We start from the raw sequence: 18,187 nt of genomic DNA, 5'->3' as shown, positions 1-18,187 counted from the left end.
TGATCCATTTCAAATCCTAAATGACGATGTTGTGAAAGTGCTGCACTCAATATGCCAGCAAATTTGGAAAACTCAGCAGTGGCCCCAAGACTGGAAAAGGTCAGTTTTAATTTCAATCCCGTAGAAAGGCAATGCTAAAGAATGCTCAAACTACCACACAATTGCACACATCTCACACACTAACAAAGTAAAGATCAAAATTCTCCAAGCCAGGCTTCAACAGTACATGAATTGTGAACTTCCAGATGTATAAGCTGGATTTAGAAAAGGCAGAGGAACCAGAGATCAAATTGCCTGTATCCATTGGATCATCGAAAAGCAGGTAAGTTCCAGGAAAGCATCTACTTCTGCTTTATTGACTATGTCAAAGGCTTTGACTGTATGGATTACAACAAACTCTGAAAAATTCTTAAAGAGATGTGGATTCCAGACCACCTGGCCTTCCTCCTGAGAAATCTGTATGCAGGTAAAGAAGGAACAGTTAGAAACTGACTTGGAACAACAGACTGGTTCCAAATCAGGAAAGGAGTATGTCAAGGCTGTATATTGTCGCCCTGCTTATTTAACTTATATGCAGAGTGCGTCATGAGAAATGCTGGACTGGAGAAAGCACAAGCTGGAATCAAAATTGCCGGGAGAAATATCAGTAACCTCAGATATGCAGATGACACCACCCTTATGGCAGAAAGTGAAGAGGAACTAAAAAAACCTCTTGATGAAAGTGAAAGAGGAGGGTGAAAAAATTGGATTAAAACTCAACATTCAGAAAACTTTAAGATAATAGCATCTGGTCCCATTACTTCATGGCAGGTAAATGGGGAAACAGTGGAAACAGTGTCAGACTTTATTTTTTTGGGCTCCAAAATCACTGCAGATGGTGATTGTAGCCATGAAATTAAAAGACACTTACTCCTTGGAAGAAAAGATATGACCAACCTAGACAGCTTATTAAAAAGTAGAGATGTTACTTTGCCAACAAAGGTCTGTCTAGTCAAGGCTATGGTTTTTCCAGTAGTCATGTATGGATGTGAGAGTTGGACCATAAAGAAAGCTTAATGCTGAAGAATTGATGCTTTTGAACTGTGGTTTGGAGAAGACTCTTGAGAGTCCCTTGGACTGCAAGGAGATCCAACTAGTCCATCCTAAAGGAAATCAGTCCTGAGTATTCATTGGAAGGACAGATGCTAAAGGTGAAACTGCAATACTTTGGCCACCTGATGCGAAGAACTGACTCATTTGAAAAGATCCTGATGCTGGGAAAGATTGAAGGCAGGAGGAGAAGGGGACAACAGAGGATGAGATGGTTGGATGGCATCACCTCCTCAATGGACATGAGTTTGAGTAAGCTGGGAGTTGGTGATGGACAGGGATGGATAGCCTGGCATGCTGCAGTCCTTGGGTTCGCAAAGAGTCAGACATGACTGAGCAATTGAACTGAACTGACTAGTGAAGAAGTGACCAGTGAAGAAAGGGGAATGCTAACTATTACCAACTGGATTTTCTTAATAAGTGATCATTTTACTTTTGTTTTCATTAAACCATTGATCTCTGTGGTTAGATTTTATGTCACTCGAATAACTTGCTTTTGTTTGATACATCCTGCATTGGGTAGAGAAATACCATGGCAGACCAGTTTCTTTTAAGATGGGAATGAGGTGAGTGAAGAGTATTCTTCATCAAATACTGGACTATTAATAGGGAATTTAGAGAAGGTGTTGTAACGATAACCCTATATGCAAAACAGAAAAAGAGACTCAGATGTATAGAACAGATTTGTGGACTCTGTGGGAGAAGGCGAGGGTGGGATGTTTCAAGAGAACAGCATCGAAACATGTATATTATCTAGGGTGCAACAGATCACCAGCCCAGGTTGGGTGCATGAGACAAGTGCTCGGGCCTGGTGCACTGGGAAGACGCAGAGGGATCGGGTGGAGAGGGAGGTGGGAGGGGGGACCGGGATGGGGAATACATGTAAATCCATGGCTAATTCATTTCAATGTATGACAAAAACCACTGCAATGTTGTAAAGTAATTAGCCTCCAACTAATAAAAATAAATGGAAAAAAAAATAAAAATAAACCACTCAGTCTGTGGAAGAAAAAAAAATAAAACAAAGCTAAATTTAAAAAAAAAAAATAGAGAAGGTCTTGTGAGAAAATTGAGGTGAAGTTTTTCTTTTGCCATTTCAAATGCTAACAGACCAAAAGAGTTGGCGAATCCTTTGAAATTCAGATGTCATTAAAAGATTGTTGGGCATAGTAGTTTTATGGAAGAACTTGAGCTCCAGGTCATTATCAGACTGCTCTAGAATTTCTAATTTGACCCGAGTGATAGCTTGTTTTCATGTGTAAGTGTGTGAAGGAGTTCAAGAATTCTTTTTCATGCAAGTGGGATTTGAAAGTGCTGAGCTTTTCATTGTTATTTTTCAGTAACTAAGCCATGTGCAACTCTTTGCAACCCTGTGGACTGCAGCACGCTAGGCTTCCCTGTCCACCATTTCCCTGAACTTGCTCAAACTCAAAATCATGTCAATGATTCCTTCCAAACAACTCATCTTCTATCCCCCCCTTCTCCTCCTGCCCTCAGCCTTCCCCAGCGTCAGGGTCTTGTCCTGAAATCAAGTAGGATTGCTTCCTAAAATGGGCCTTTGGTTACTTTTCAGGCAGTACTTACTGATGGTTGTAGGAGGAGCCTTGTGCGTGGTTACTTTCACGCCTTCTCTGAGTCTGTGAGAATTCTCATGATAGAGAAGTGATATTGGAAAGACCTCCAAGTGTGAGAGGAGAGAGGCAGTGAAGTATTGAGGACAGAGTCTAGTGTGGGCTTAGATCCAACCTGAGCTGAGCTCCACTGGTGACTGGCTATGTGTCTTTGAACAGGCTACTTAATCTCTCTAGGCCAGTTGACTTCACCTGTCAATTTGAGTGATATTTTCTATGTAGCATTGTTTCTAAGATTACCTAAAATGGCAATGAAATTGATACACAGTTCAATACATGGTGGCTATTATTGCTTACAAAGAATTTTGGATTTTTGACTTGGAGGTAGATGAATCAGTTTAGCTAGAATTTATCTTTGGAGCATTCCATCATAGAAAACATTCTAGGAATTTGGATCTAGGTCTTTCATTGTGCATAATTCTGAACCATTTTAGCATGTGATTTATAGCTTCATGACAGTTCATGGGAGCTTGGGTTGCAACACCTTCTCCTGTGCTTTCCTTCTTTGTCTATAATGTGCGCTCTTCCAAATAGCTACAGCCAAATGGTCTTGTGATTCTGATACGAAGGTTTTTAGAAGTTGGTGTGACAGTATTAACTCAGTAGTTTCTCTTTGCTGGTTTTAAAGTTCGCCCAAGACTTCTTAAGAAGGGTCATTTTGGACTGTCTCCTCAAATTACATGGATGTATATTTTTGAAAATCAGGGCAGTTAAATGTGGCTAGAATTTGGGTCAGGGTCTTTACTTCTTTGGCTTTTAGAAAGACTTTTAGAAGTCCTCCTGTAATGTCCTTTTAGAAAGGACTTGCAAGAAACTTAACTGAAATAGAGATGTACCTGTCTCTGTTTTTAAGAGGCCTGGAATGATTTCTTCTCTATCCCACTTACTATGCTGTTTTTCTAATCAACTTAACTGAAATAGAGATGTACCTGTCTCCATTTTTAAGAGGCCTGGAATGATTTCTTCTCTATCCCACTTACTCTGCTGTTTTTCTAATCACAGAACTGATGTTGATCTAGTATCAACACTGGTATGGTGATACCGGTTGTTACAATGCTACAATTTCTACTATCGGTTGATATTCAGCTATAGCTACATCCCTTCCCCAAGTGTTCCTACAGTTTCAGACCTTGTGCCCTACCCCAGGACCCTCTTAGCTTTTCCCTTCTCCAGGGGATCTTCCAAACCCAGGGATTGAACCCAGGTCTCCCACATTGCAGACAGATTCTTTACCAGCTGAGCCAGAAGGAAAGGCCAAGAATACTGGAGTGGGTAGCCTATCCCTTCTCCCATGGGTCTTCCCAACCTAGGAATTGAACTGGGATTTCCTGCATGGCAGGTGGATTCTTTACCAACTGAGCTGTCAGGGAAAACCTTGACCACCTCAGGTTTCGTAAACTGATCTGTGAGTCCTCACCACACCAGGGCCCCTGGATCCACCTCCACTCTGAGGCTGGGCTGGTTACATTGTTCAGTTAGCATATCTTCCTGGTGCTATTTTGATCACTCCTGCTTATTCTTAGTTGGAGAAACAAAAGGCAGTAGATAGCGTGTCTAAGATAAAATAGTTGAAACAAAAGAGGATAAGAAAAATATAAACAAATATTAGAAATAATGCATAAAAAGATGAACAACTGATAAAAAAACAATATCCATATTGGAAGATTCTGAAAAAAGAATATAGAGGTTAAAACATGCACAGCAGAGTAGGTTAAGATGACTAAAGCTGAATGTAAATTTAAAATGTAACTAAAAGAATTGTACTAGAAAGTTTAAACAAAAATAAAGTGTGCTATAAAGGGAATTCAGGAAGCAACATCCAGTCCAAGGGTTAACTCCACCCACCTATAAGTTGTGGCCTTTGGCTTGAGGCAACCATCCATAGTTAGAAGCTTCTAATCATGCTTACTTCCTGCAGCTGGAACTCGGCAGGGGGAATAGAAGTCTCTGTGTGACTGTCCTTGGGGTTAACTAGTTTCTGTCACCCCTAACCTCAGTTAATTATTCTCTGTCTTTGTCCACTAGCTTCTGTTACTCCATTTAGTATAAAAGGGCTGCTTCTTTCTCTCGGTAGTGAATTCTTTGAGAACTAAGTTGGTCTTATCTATGTGGGTAGCCCCAGAGCTTAGCCCCATGGCAGGCACTTAGTAAGCGCTTATTAAATGTTTGTTGAAAGTTAAGAGTCTTCTGTCCTTTGATTCTTGTCCTTTATGTGCCAGAGCAAGTTTTCACTTGTTATGGAGAGCTGCTGTCAGTTGCCATATTTAGCTCACTGACTTTTTCCTTCAAAACCATCTAGCACATTGCTCAGTGGGCAGTGGTTCCTGAGGCAAAACCAGCCTTCCATTAGTTTGAAAAGGAAAAAAGGGTGGGCGGGGGGGGGGGGGAAGCCACCCTTCAAATCAAAGCAAAAAGTGATCTAGAATAAAGATTGGCAAGCTTTTTCTGGGAAGGGCCAGGTAGTAAATATTTTAGGATCTGTGGGCCATAAGTCTCTGTCATAACTGTTAGCTTTGACTCTGTAGAGCAAAAGAAGCCTGGATGAAATGGGAAAGAATGTGTGTGGCTGTGTTTCAGTACAGCTTTATTTACAGATCAAGCCATGAACCAGATTTGGTCTAGGGACCTAAGTGTTCTGGCCCTAAGCTAGAATATGGAAAAGGATATTGCTAGCATCAGAGAGCTACATACAGGTGATTTACCTGGGAAGTAGAGAATGGACTGTTTGAAGAAGGGCTCCATTGTTATACTTACTTTTTGTAACTCTTGGAATAGTGTGTTATCCACAGTAGGTATTCATTAAATATTCACTAATTTGATTTGGATCCAATTATATTATTTATCCTCCCTGGGCTTCAGTCGTCTCATCTAAGATTTGAGGGAGTATGTTTCATGATCTCTAAAGGTTCTTCAGTTTAAAAAAAATCTGTGATTCTCTGTTTGTGGAAGGCCAGATGGTCCATTCTTTAAAGATAACAATTGTTGGCTTAACAGATTTCCTGTATGCCCTTAATACCCTGATGTGGAGTTCTAAAATAGTTGCTTTTTATCAGTCCTTTTGTTTTATGGACCTTTCCATGATGGAGCTCATTGTCTGCGAGGCTGTACCTGTACGTTGCAGCCGTGTTCAGCGCCCCATCCTGCTGCACGCGTGGACAGAACATGCGCCTTGCCTTACTTCAGCCATAAAATGTGTAAACCTGGTCATTTTTTAAATAGAATAAATTAACTCTAAAGGTAATTCATTGCATGTATCTTTTTTGAGAGACATAAAAATTCTTTTTTTTTTTTTCCAATTTTTATTGGTTAGAGGCTAATTACTTTACAGTATTGTAGTGGTTTTTGCCATACATTGACATGTATCAGCCATGGATTTACATGTGTTCCCCATCCCGATCCCCCCTCCCACCTCCCTCCCCATCCCATCCCTCTGGGTCATCCCAGTGCTCTTTATAGACAAATGGTGATCAAGATGGGGATCAGTCCACCTTTGAGAATTGTTTTTCCAAACGCTGTATCAGCAAAGTGAACATTCTATCATTGGTTTATTCAAACTGTTAAGTAATAATATAAAATAATTTTAGATATTATAGATGTAAACTATTGGCATAGTAACTGAATTTTAAAGTCTACTTTTATTTAAACTTTTGATGCTTCCCACATGGTGCTAGTGGTAAAGAATCTGCCTGCCAGTACAGGAGATGCAAGAAACATGGGTTCAGTCCCTAGGTCAGGAAGATCCCTGGGGTAGGAAATGGCAGCTCACTCCAGTATCTGTGCCTGGAAAATTCCATGGGCTCCTCTGAGCCTGGCAGGCTACAGTCCATGGGGCTGCAAAGCATTGGACTTGACTGAGCACACACACATACATTTTTGATAGAATTTTCTGTTTCTAAAGAGTGATTGTTTAAGGTTAGGTAAGTCATCTAATGATCTCCTATACTGTTCTCAAGACGTATAAACTGGCATATGTTTCTAGAAACTTTTATTAAAAAACTCGAAAAAGTTCTTTATAAGGAATGCAGAAAATTTATTATTTCTTAGGGCTCTGAATTTTTTTAATCTCTATTTTTAAATAAATACATGCTGTTATTTTTAAATAAGAGATGTGCTAAAAATGACACAAGTAAGATAATTTTATATCAGTATATTTTATATTAATATATCTTAAAATTAGCTCTTCTTAAGCTTTACTGTGCTTAAGAATGACCGAGGGAATCTTATAAAGAAGTGGGTTCTGATTTACAAGGTTTAGAATGAGGTTTTAAAGAATATTAACGTTACAAAGGTAGGTTCTTCCAAATTAGCTTTTAATATAGTATAATACATTGTGATTAAGATTGATCATTCATAAACATTTTCCAGGTTTTAGGCTTGCCCATTTAATTACAGTGAACAATCTCTTCATCTTCCTAAAACTGCTGGTACTCTACTTCCTAAGTGTAATTTTTTGTCTTTGCATTTGGTTGCCTCTGCAGTTTGGTACTTCCTTTCCTTTCGTATTCTTTATTACAGCCTTGTCAACTCACCCTTCTGTTTTAAAAGTAAGCATGGTGTTAAAAAGTGGCTCTAACAATAAAAACTGCTAGTTCATTGAAAACTTATTGTGCTACTGACAATGTAAGAAAAATTCAGAAAGACAAGTGTTAGCAGGAAGTCATGAGCCTTTGCTTTGTGGTGGTGCTTCATGGAGAAAGTGACCATTGGTCTCCACTGACCTTGGTCAGTTAATGGTTTACGTCTCTGTTCTGACATGTTGTTACTAGCTAGTGCGCATTTTCACATTCAAAAAAGTTCTTCTTTGGGCAATACATTTTAAGTTCACCTTCAATTATGATCCATAGAATTTTACCTATTTTTCCCAGTAGGATTGTCCAATTGTAATGCATGTACTCTTTTTTTCTTCTCAGTACATCTGTATATCCTGTACTGACAATGAAAGTATCTTAGTATTAAGAATTCTAATTTCTTTGGGGGCAATGAATATATATTGTGCATGTTGTAAAAAAAAAATAAATCCAATAACTAACCTTTTGACTAGAAAATTTGTATCTGGATTTTTTCACCTGTACCTTCCAAAAACAATTTCAGGTGATTACATTTAATTTCTAGTGTCTAGAGTTCTTAAGGAACTCAGGAATCAGTTTTAGATATATTCAGAAATAGATTTTTGTTTTAATTCAAGAAATAATAATGTCTTAGCACTGGGCCAAATGATAGCAAATTGGTATGGTTTTTGAGGGCAGAGAAGAAAGTATGATTACAGGGTCTGGATTACTTCATTTTAAGCAAAGAAAGCAATTTTTTTGTTTTACGTGTGAAATACATAAAAAGAACTTCAAAGCTAGGAATAAATTGGGCTATTAATCAATACCCTGTGTCAGGAAGGTAACAGTAATTATACCTTATGGCTTTCTTGAATAATAAATTGCTGTATAGGTAACCACTCTCCAAGCTATCGAGCTTACTTAAAAGGCTTCTTTATTGCTTTTATGCTGCTAACTTGTGAATACACTAATGCATTGATCTAATCTGTGACATTGTCTGAAGCTTGTTTTTATTAGAGACTCTGTTATATGACCATTACTTCAGAAACTTGATTTATACTTCTAAAATAAGTAGTTTATTTGGTCACGACCTGAATCCTTTCTCTCCAGAAATCTAGATGGAATTCTGGTCCTTGTATTTCAGGGGAAGAGTCCCATCATTACTCTTTTGTTTATTTTGTTTTTAAATTATTGTCTCTTGGTTGTTTTTATTTTTCGTTTCAGCTGAATTTGTTAATTTGTGGTTAGTATTGGCTAGCGTGGACTTGGAGATAGTGAACTCTGTTTACGCCCCTCATAAATGGAGAAGCTGGAGAACTTGTGAGAGTGGCTGTCTGTCTATTTCTATCTTTGCTCTCTCTCTTCTAGCCCTGACGCTTCTTTTAGACTTGAGATTTATGTTGCCCAAACTCTCCTTGCTACCCCTTGCAAACTACCCCTTGCTAGTCCATGTTTAGTACCACTGTCCACCCAGTCTCCTAAGTGTAGGGTTTGTTTTTTTTTTTTTTTACAATTTTAGCTTTGCCTCTTTTTTTTCCCCTATGTTAACAGTCACCAGATTCATCAAGAAGTACCTATTCAAAAAAAAATGGAATCTGTCTTCCTAGTCCTATTTTTATTGCCTTTTTCTGAATTATTCTAAGTATGTATGTGCTCATTTGGGTCTAATTCTTTACGGCCCCATGAACTAGCCTGCCAGGCTCCTGTGTCCATGGAATTTTCCAGGCAAGAATACTAGAGTGAGTTGCCATTTCCTCCTTCAGGGCATCTTTCCCACCCAGAGATCAAACTTGCATCTCTTGTGTCTCCTGCATTGGCAGGCAGATTCTTCACCACTAGCACCACTTGGGAAGCCACTAAGTATGTATCCTAGTTACCTTTTTAGTCCTTATCCCTTACCTAAGCAATTCAGGTGCCCATCAGCTTTCTCTATGTTCTCCTTGAGTCCATTCTCCCCTTCACTAATCAGGTTGGTTTGTCTGACCTTGTTCTTGATCAGAGCTCTTCTATGGCGTCCAGTTACAGACCTCAGTGTTTTGTGGGGGCCTGTGCTGGATGGCATCACCGACTCGATGGACTTGAGTTTGAGTAAACTCCGGGAGTTGGTGATGGACAGGGAGGCCTGCCCTGCCGCGATTCATGGGGTCGCAAACAGTCGGACACAACTGGACTGAGCTGAAATGAACTGGTTCGTATTTCAGGGATTCTTTGAGACTCTCCTCAGGCAAGTGACTGGGGCTCTGATACTCTAACCCTGGTCAGCCAGAGTTACGTTGGTTTCAGTCTGATTTCCTTTTGGGGATTAAGCATAAAATTCATTCTTCAGAAGAAGGTCCACTGCTGAACAGATTTCATACTTTATATTGTTTCCTGTGAGTGGCCATCCCTGATTACCCTATCTTAGCTAGGCCTTCTCTGATTTTCTCTGTCACTCCTTTATTACCATCACAGCACTTAATCACAACTGGTTATTTTATATGTGGATGTACGTATGCAGGGACATGACTTCCCTGGCGGCCCAGATGGTAAAGAATCCAGTCCTGCAATGTGGGAGACCTGGCTTTGATCCCTGGGTTGGGAAGATCCACTGGAGGAGGGCATGGCAACCCACTCCAGTATTCTTGCCTGGAGAATCCCTTGGACAGAGGAGACTGGCCGGCTACAGTCCACAGAATCACAGAGTTGGAGACAGCTGAGCGACTAAGCACGCAGCATGGAGGGATGGACACCCACACATACCACATGCTCTTTATCACCACCATTGGGTCTCAGCCTTAGGGCTCAAGCTTTGTTTTATTCACTAAATTATCCTTTTTGTACCTGGCGTGATGCTTTCACACAGTGGTTAGACCATTTATATTTAATTAGTGACATGGTTGCGTTTAAATCTATCTTGTGGTTGTTTCCTGTTTGTCCCATCTGTTTTCCCCTCCTCCTTTGCTTTTTAGTATTCTAATTTATTCTACTATTGGCTTATTATTTTAAAATTTTAAAATAAAATTAGTTGCTCTGGGGTTTAAAAAATGAATTTTACCTTATCGTAGTCTACTTTCAAATGATAGCACATTTTATGTAGAATGGAGGATCTTGAAACTTTATACTTGTTTCTCCTCTTCATCTTTTGTACTGTTGTAGTCAAATGTTTTATCGTTACACACAGTATAAACCTGATTTTGTTGTAGATTGTTAACCACTTTTGCTTTAAGCAGTCAATTAACAAAGAAAATTTAAAACAAGAAGCAAAAGTTCTTCTCCTTGCTGCCCGTGTACCATTTCTGACACTTTCCATCACTTGTTTTTGGTGGTATTGTTTAGGTTATACAGGTTTTCATCCTGTATAACTTTTCCTTCTGACTGAAGAACTTTCTTTTACATTTTTTGTATGTAGATCTACTGGTGACAAATTCTTCAGTTTTTGTCTGTCTCAGAAAAGTTTTTGCTTGATCTTTTCAAGATACTTTCACCAGATAATAGAATTACAGGTCATCAGTTTTAAGCTTTTCAGTGATAGCATGCATTCTAACTTCTGCTTTGTATAGTTTCAGATGAAACATGTGTTCATTTTTATCTTTGTTCCACTGTATGTAATTTATCATTTTCTTCAACTGCTCTTGAGATTTTTCTCTGTTGTCATTGGTTTCCAGCAGTTAGCTTCTGATGTGGTTGGTATATTCCAACATGTATTAGACTATCTGATTGCTCCAAAGGTCACTGAGGCTTTGTGCATTTACCCCACCTTGTTTTAGCATTTAGACTTCTCTTCGTAGAGTTAATATTTCCACTTCTCCATACTTACTGATTTTCCACAGACTATAATCTTTTCCTGGTGACAGCCACTAAATGTATTTTTTAGATATTGTTTGTTTTATCTGTGTTCTATTTGAGTCTTTTTTTTTTTTTTCTTTATCTTTCTTTTTCTCCTCATAGAAAAGAAGCTCATTATAGACTCAGATTACAGGATTTTTATTGGGGCTGCTGACATGGCAAATACCCCATTTTGGACTTGCTGAAGGAAAGCAGTTGTTCAGCATAAAATATATTGTTTGTACCCAAAATTTAGGCATAATTGAGGGGCTCTTTTCAGTTCTGGGAATGGTGGGCCCCTCTTAAAATTTAAGTTCCTTGATGCTAGTCAGGAGCCAATCAAAGCATACCTTTCAAAGAATATCAGTCAAGCCTGGTAAGTTAACACTTCTGTATGTACCATATGAGGTTTGTCTCTTCTCCTTTATTTACTTAATCATTTATTTATATAAGTATAGCCTCAGTGCATATTTATTTTATACTTTGGGTTATATTCCATACTACATTGTTTATTTTGTTGCTCCAAGTGTTGGCTTTGACTGTTGGCATCTCTATCACTTGGCTCCCGTTTCCCTTTGACATACCCAAATTATTTTGTGTTTGGAGCCCTTTCCTACTTCCTGGCCTTACAAGATGTTCCAGGCTTATCTTGTGTGTTCTATGCTCTATCCCTCGAATCAGTCATTTCTCCAAGGAAATAAATTTTTAAAATGTTAAATCCAATTCATGGTAGACAATTTGGGAAATATAGAAAGTAGAATTAAGTGTACTAAAAAGTAAATGTTAACTACTGTTAGAGATAATTATTGTTAATTTTTTGTTGTATTTTAAAGCAAAATAGGAAGTGATTTCTACAGCCTTTTTTGTTTTTTCTTTTTTACACTTCATGTGTGATGTTAATTACCTGATAGACTCAAGAGCATCTTTCCTTCCATACCGAAAACTTTTCATTCTCTTTTCTAAACTCCAGAAATGATGAGGACTTTCCAAAGAGGCTAAAATCTGTGGGGACTGTGAAAAGCTCTAGGAGTGATAGGATATTTGACATTTTTTTGTAGAAAACCTTGCCCAAGTTTCTATTTTTTCATACTATGATTATTTGGATATCAGTTTAATAATTTGTAAGATATTTTAAAAGGTGTTAATATAAGGCATAATCCATTATATTTCTACTGTTCCTAAGAATTGTTAATAATTGAAGACTTTTATTTCCTTTTGGGTTGGTAGAACATTAAATTTTCTTGGATGGAATTGTATGATATAGTCAGTTAAGTCCAAGCTTCATTTTTTATTAAAGAACATTTTGTTTGGATACTATATCTAAATGGGAATATTTTTGTAGGATTTACTGAGAATTTTTCCTGGTACACGCACTTGGTTTATTGGGATATACTGTTATCTGCCTTCTACTTAGAAATGTAAAGCAAGTAACCAATGCCATGAATCCTTAAAATGCCAATGAAAAGGACATAGAATCAACTGGAGATTGATTAGAAGAAAGGACACCTACTTTCTAATTCCTTGGAGTCCAGAAGACTGGCACAGCCTTCTGTTCCCTGTGTTTTACAGTATCTGGCCTGTGCCAGGAGGACCTCCGCAAAGGCTGATAATATTGAAATTGTGAATTTTTAAAAAATGTTCTAAATCTTAGGAACATTCTTTAATATTGCAGTCTAAAGAGTGGAGAGGTTTGTTGAAGGAAATGATCCAAAATAAATTTTTCTGCTTTGCCAAGAATATGCCACGAAGAAATGATTTGTGTAGCTATCTTTTTATGGTGATTAGACTAAAAAATATGTATGAATGATACAACTTGGAGAATTCTGAATTTATGGAACGAATAAAATGGAAGACTGACATTTTGACTAGTCTTTTGTCAAGCTTGCAGTAAACTCAAGGCTATGTGATTAATTGATAGGTTAAGCTCAGCTGGTAAAGAATCCGTCTGTAATGCAGGAGACCTGGGTTCGATCTCTGGGTTGGGAAGATCCCCTGAAGAAGGGAAGGGCTACCCACTCCAGTATTCTGGCCTGGAGAATTCCATGGACGGTACAGTCCATGGGGTCGCAAAGAGTCGACACGACTGAGCGATTTTCACTTCACTTTGTTGAGCTTGCAATAAGCTCTAGGCTATGTGATTAATTGATAGGTTGAGGGTAGAGAAATCACTTGAAGATGATAGGACTGTTATTGTTTGTGTAACATGAAAGTTTGGTTAGTAACTGAGAGGCTGAGAAGCCTTTGGAGTGCAGTACTGCTCTGGCCCGGTCTTCTGGAAGAATTGCTGAGTGCATGCATAGTTCTCAGCGATATGGGTGACGAACATTTGGCAAGGGTTAGAAAGGAAATGCTTAGTCCATTAGTGTTTGTTAAAGTTGTGAATGATAGCTGGAATAGTAATGCTACTTATTTCGTTTTTTGCATTTCAGTATAATGGTAAGAACCCAGGCTCTGCTCACATGGATTTGTTGAATTACTCTCCATATAAATGGAAAGTGTCTTTTTCACTCACCTTCTGTTACAAGGAAGACCTGGTGTAAATGGAACTTCTAAAATAAGCCCTAAAATTAATTTTTATGCAGCTCTGTCTCAAAGAAGCTGTTGATTTGCTTTGGCTATATGCACATAGTAATTGATTAGATAGAAGAGAAACTTTAGGTTCTGATTTATTCTTTTAGATCCATGTATGTGAACTTTAAGCAGAAGAAAATCCTCTTTTTTAAGATTGTGAAAAAAAATCACCTATTATTTAACCCCTAGCCCCTAAAAAAATTATCTTATTCTGACATTTTATGTGACAGTTATAGTTTATAAGTTTATAGTTTACAAAGGTTTACTAAGAATAAGCTCTAATTACTTTGGTGGAACAAATAATATTAAGTAGCTTTTAAGTTTTATGTAAGACTAACAGGCTTAGCTCAGTGGTGGTAGAAAAACTATGATAAAATATCTGTGTGTACGCCGTCTAACTTGTCTGCTTGCTGACCTGCTTCAGTTCTGTGTCTTGACATTTGCTGGTGTAGTTTGTTTGGGTCTAGATCAGCTTATTCCCTGACTCTATAAACAGCCATTTGTTGAAAAGAGGATTGTATTGTCAAATCACTTTGGGGAATATTTAATTAAAGGAAAAAATTGAACCAGTTTGTATATAACCAAATGCCTTTTTTTGGTTGACATACATTGTTAATGTTCAAGAATGGATGTTGTAGGCAATGTTTTTGGACTATGGAGTACCCTTTGTTCAAGCAACTCCTTGAGTCACTTGTGTTCCATTAGGCCAGGAGAAACCTTGTTCTTCCCTGATCCTGAGATGTGTCTGATCAAGAAGATGTGCTGAAACAACAGTATTGTGGCATTGGAGTTCTGTGTGGTTATCCTTTGTAGCCTTGGTTTGAATTTCGATTTTAGATCTGTTCAGGGGTAGGAATGGCCACAGACTTACTCCAGAGTTCCTGGACTAGTCTGAAGAAATAAGCTTTAAATGATGCTCTCAGTAATACTATTACTACTGAATGTGTCTTAATGAATATGACTATCTTTTCCCCTTAATATATTATGCATAGAAGAATATTCTTTTAGCTTTTAATACAGTGCCTAGCCTTTTGGCTATGAATTAATCTATTCAGTTATGACTTTGATCATGGAATTTACTTATTCCTTGTGGTATTTAAAGGATACAGAAGTATATAGATGGATCAGTACAAATGTATTGCCACAGATGGAAAAATACCACTTTCCCTCCCTCCCCCCCAATACTGATCTTCAGAGTAATGGTAAACTGTGAGGTCAAGACATTTTTCTTCTGATATTAACATCAAATATTATTTGTGAGGTTTGATTTTAGAATATTTCTACTGTTTTGAAGAGCAGTCAGACTTTCAATAGTGTCAGCTTTCCATTTAAAAATAGCTTCTATAGAATAAAGTTTTTAAAACGTGCGTTTTATTTGGCCAGAGGATTTCTCACTATTTACTGGTATTCTCACTATAAGAGTTTGAGGGGAATTATGTCCTGTGTTAAGAATAAAAGACCCTATGTTTTAAAATAATCCCATTATTCTAATAGAGTTCTCTCTTTTGAATAAGTTGCCTGTAGCGGAGGAAACTTTGTCCTGAGCTGAGCAGTTTTAGAGGCTGATGGAAGTTCAGCCACGGTGTTCATTACATCATCCTTTCATTCCATTAGCCAGCGTTCTCGCTGACGGGTTAAGTGAGGCAGTGGACTCTGCGTCATCACAAGCCCGCTGAGAAAGTCACTGCTTACTGCCTGGGTGTGTAGGGAATGGAGAGAACTGACTATGAAAATCACCTAGAGAAACTGACTGGAGTGGAATAAACACCTCTGATGCTTTTTTTGGCGGCAGAGAGGGTCAGCTGTTATAGCAAGAGACTTAAAGATCTTAATGTTGGATCCAAATTCGTTTCTGACTTCTGAGGCTCTGAGCTAGAAAAGTTGGCAGCCAAGGGCAGAGCGCTACCCTTGTCTGTTTACTAGCAGTAGTGACTACACTGAAAGCAGCCGGAGACACAGCTCATCAAAGCTGGTAACAGGGACAATAAACAGAGCTGGTAATTGCAGCCGGCCACGTGTGTATCTCCAGCAGGAAAGGTGAGGGTGTCCTTCGGGGTGATAAACTTGTAAGCCTTTATTCAGCTGAACAGTTCACCTGCATTCAGCAGCATCTCCACTATCGTTGTGCGTCACTGTGAGACTGCATGGTAATGAAGCTGAGGCTCTCTGGGCCAAAAATCTGCTGCCTGTGAAAGCAGAAGGGACAGCGGCTCAGAGAGGGATCAACAAATCCATTGCTGGTGCGACCGCTGCTGCTGCAGCCAGTTGGGACACAATGTTGAGTCTGCAGGATTCTGTGTTTTTTGAAATTAGCATAAAGTCCTTGTTAAAGTCCTGGAGCAGCAGCTGTAAGTATATTTGCCTAAACAGGACAAATGCTTAAGGTACGATCATTGCCATTTCTTGCATGCTAATTCTTTAGCCCCATCCAAATTGAATGAAAGCTGTTGAAAATAACATGAAGAATCAGCAAGATAGCTAGAGCAACCTGGGTGCGCACATGCTGGCAGCTGTAAAATGAGTAAATATTCTCTGACCAGTCTGGGCTTTTCATATTAATTTGTGTCCTTCTGGCAAAGTTTCTCTCTATTGGTCAAAAATGGGGAATAAAGATGACAAATAGACTCTGATCTCTGTCTGCAGGGTTATCGGATACCAGTACTATTCCACAGCTATGTTTGCACGAAATGTTGATTGGAAGCAGCATCAGCTATCTTAAGGCATCAGACAGTGTAATGTAATGACTGCAACTTTCCCATAGTCCTATAATTGAAGTTACATTGAGTAATTTTCACGTGTAGTCAATTTTAGGATAAAGAACATTCAGGATGATATACTTTTGTATTTCAAAGTTCAGGTAAGTCATTAAAACGAATATCACTGAGCTCTTATTTTAATCACTCCTTTCCTAATATGTGGAATTGGTAAATACTGATTTTGTTCAGTCTTTCCAGTAAATTCTGGTGGCACTTTTCTCTGAAGATCTCAAAGCACTTATGAAAATTATTTATTATCATAGTCTGATTTTCTTTTCTTTCTTTTTTCTGTGAAAAGTATCTTAATAAAATTATACCAGACTAGTGAAGTAATAAGAAAGCAGAAATTCTGCTGTAATATCTGTTTTGCCCAAAGGAAACCGAAGGATAGAAAACTGTGACTTTTCCAAGGTCATATGGTAGCAAAGAACTGGAATTAGAACCCAGTTGTTCTTACTCCCAACTGTGCTGTCCATGTCTGAGCAAACTAATGAATAAAATATGAGAGACTAAATTTAATTTGTTCTGGCTAACTCTCTAACCAAAATATTTGGTATAGTTTTGTTTTATAATCAAATAATATAAAAGAGCAAATGTTGATATGGGGGACCTCTTAAAATAGAACTTTATAGAATATAATTTGAGATTTGTATTATGCCAAATATACTACATTTACAATCTCTTATTTCTCTTTTATTTTTGATATGTAAGTAATGCTTCCATATGGAGATATTATTGTGCCAGATGGCAGGAAATTATCTTTGTATGAGGAAAGCTTCTAAGTGAATATACATAGTTAAAATATTGGAGAATTATAATTACTGACTAATTTAAATTAAATAATCTACTACTTAAAAGGATACTATAGAATACATTTTTACTAAAATAAACTCAACTCTGGTTGTTAATTTTTTTTTCTCTTTCCCTCTCCTTCTCCCTTCTTCCCCCGTCCTTACCATGTACTTTTTTAAAAATAGTAAGACATTTTTATAGTGAGAATGAAGCTATAAATGGGTTCTTATAGAGAAAGTGTATATTAGATTATACACAGCAGCTTGTTCTGTAAAAACTTAGTTTGTTTAGATGCTTGTGAACTATGTGGTTATTTTGTTTTGTGACCATTTAAACATTTCTACATGTCATTGCATGAACCATATAACCATCCACAGCCAAATCGCATGCAGTCATATTCCTTGAATCCAAGAGTGAACCCAAAACAGATGTTTGTAAAACCTTTGCTGTTCGCTGTTAGTAAAAAAGTGATTTGGTTTGTGGGCATCCCCTTGCCCTTGGGCACTCATAGTACCAACCTTTTGAAGATGTGTTAGTAGTTTTAAAGCAGTAGATAACTACTGAAAAGAGTGACAACTCTCCCCGTTCAGTGAGGTCCTCACCATGTCTGCCCTGGTCCTGGAAAGTGGGAGAATGTTTTTATTTCACCAGCATCTGTGGATATCTTTTTAAAAACAATTTTAATCTTCGTTTAGCCCTACTGTATTTAAAGAGAGAGAGAGAGGATAGTCTTAAGACCCTAGAAAAGGACAGTGGTTATCTCTCCCTTCCTAGTAACTATTCATAATATGACTTCCCTGGTGGCTCAGATGAAAGAATCCACCTGCATGTGGGAGGCCCAGCTTCGATCACTGGGTTGGGAAGATCTCCTGGAGAAGGGAACGGCCACCCATTCCAGTGTTCTTGCCTGGAGAATCCCCATGGACAGAGGAGCCTGGCGGGCTCCAGTCCACGGGGTCTCAGAGTCGGACACGACGGAGCGACTAAGCACAAGCAC

General features: G+C 38.3%; 1 protein-coding gene across 10 annotated transcripts in view; it reads left to right on the top strand.

Annotated features, from left to right (window-relative positions):
• FRYL (FRY like transcription coactivator) overlaps positions 1–18,187 on the top strand; it is a 297,672-nt gene that overhangs the window by 119,665 nt on the left and 159,820 nt on the right. For 5 of the 10 annotated variants that reach the window (XM_070458034.1, XM_070458030.1, XM_070458029.1 and 2 more), the window contains exon 1: positions 15,663–15,990. The exons of 4 other annotated variants lie outside the window; for them this stretch is intronic. In XM_070458034.1, coding sequence (XP_070314135.1) covers positions 15,918–15,990 — 73 coding nt within the window. In that variant the 5' untranslated portion in view covers positions 15,663–15,917. Of the gene's footprint in view, positions 1–15,661; positions 15,991–18,187 lie in introns of those variants that run through there. One more of the 10 variants, XM_070458027.1, reaches the window with a different exon arrangement.

Source organism: Odocoileus virginianus, chromosome 29 (genome assembly GCF_023699985.2).
Source record: "Odocoileus virginianus isolate 20LAN1187 ecotype Illinois chromosome 29, Ovbor_1.2, whole genome shotgun sequence".
NCBI classification, from domain to species: Eukaryota; Metazoa; Chordata; class Mammalia; order Artiodactyla; family Cervidae; genus Odocoileus; species Odocoileus virginianus.
Note: the sequence above shows the minus strand (reverse complement) of the source record. Positions and strands in the feature narration are given on the sequence as shown.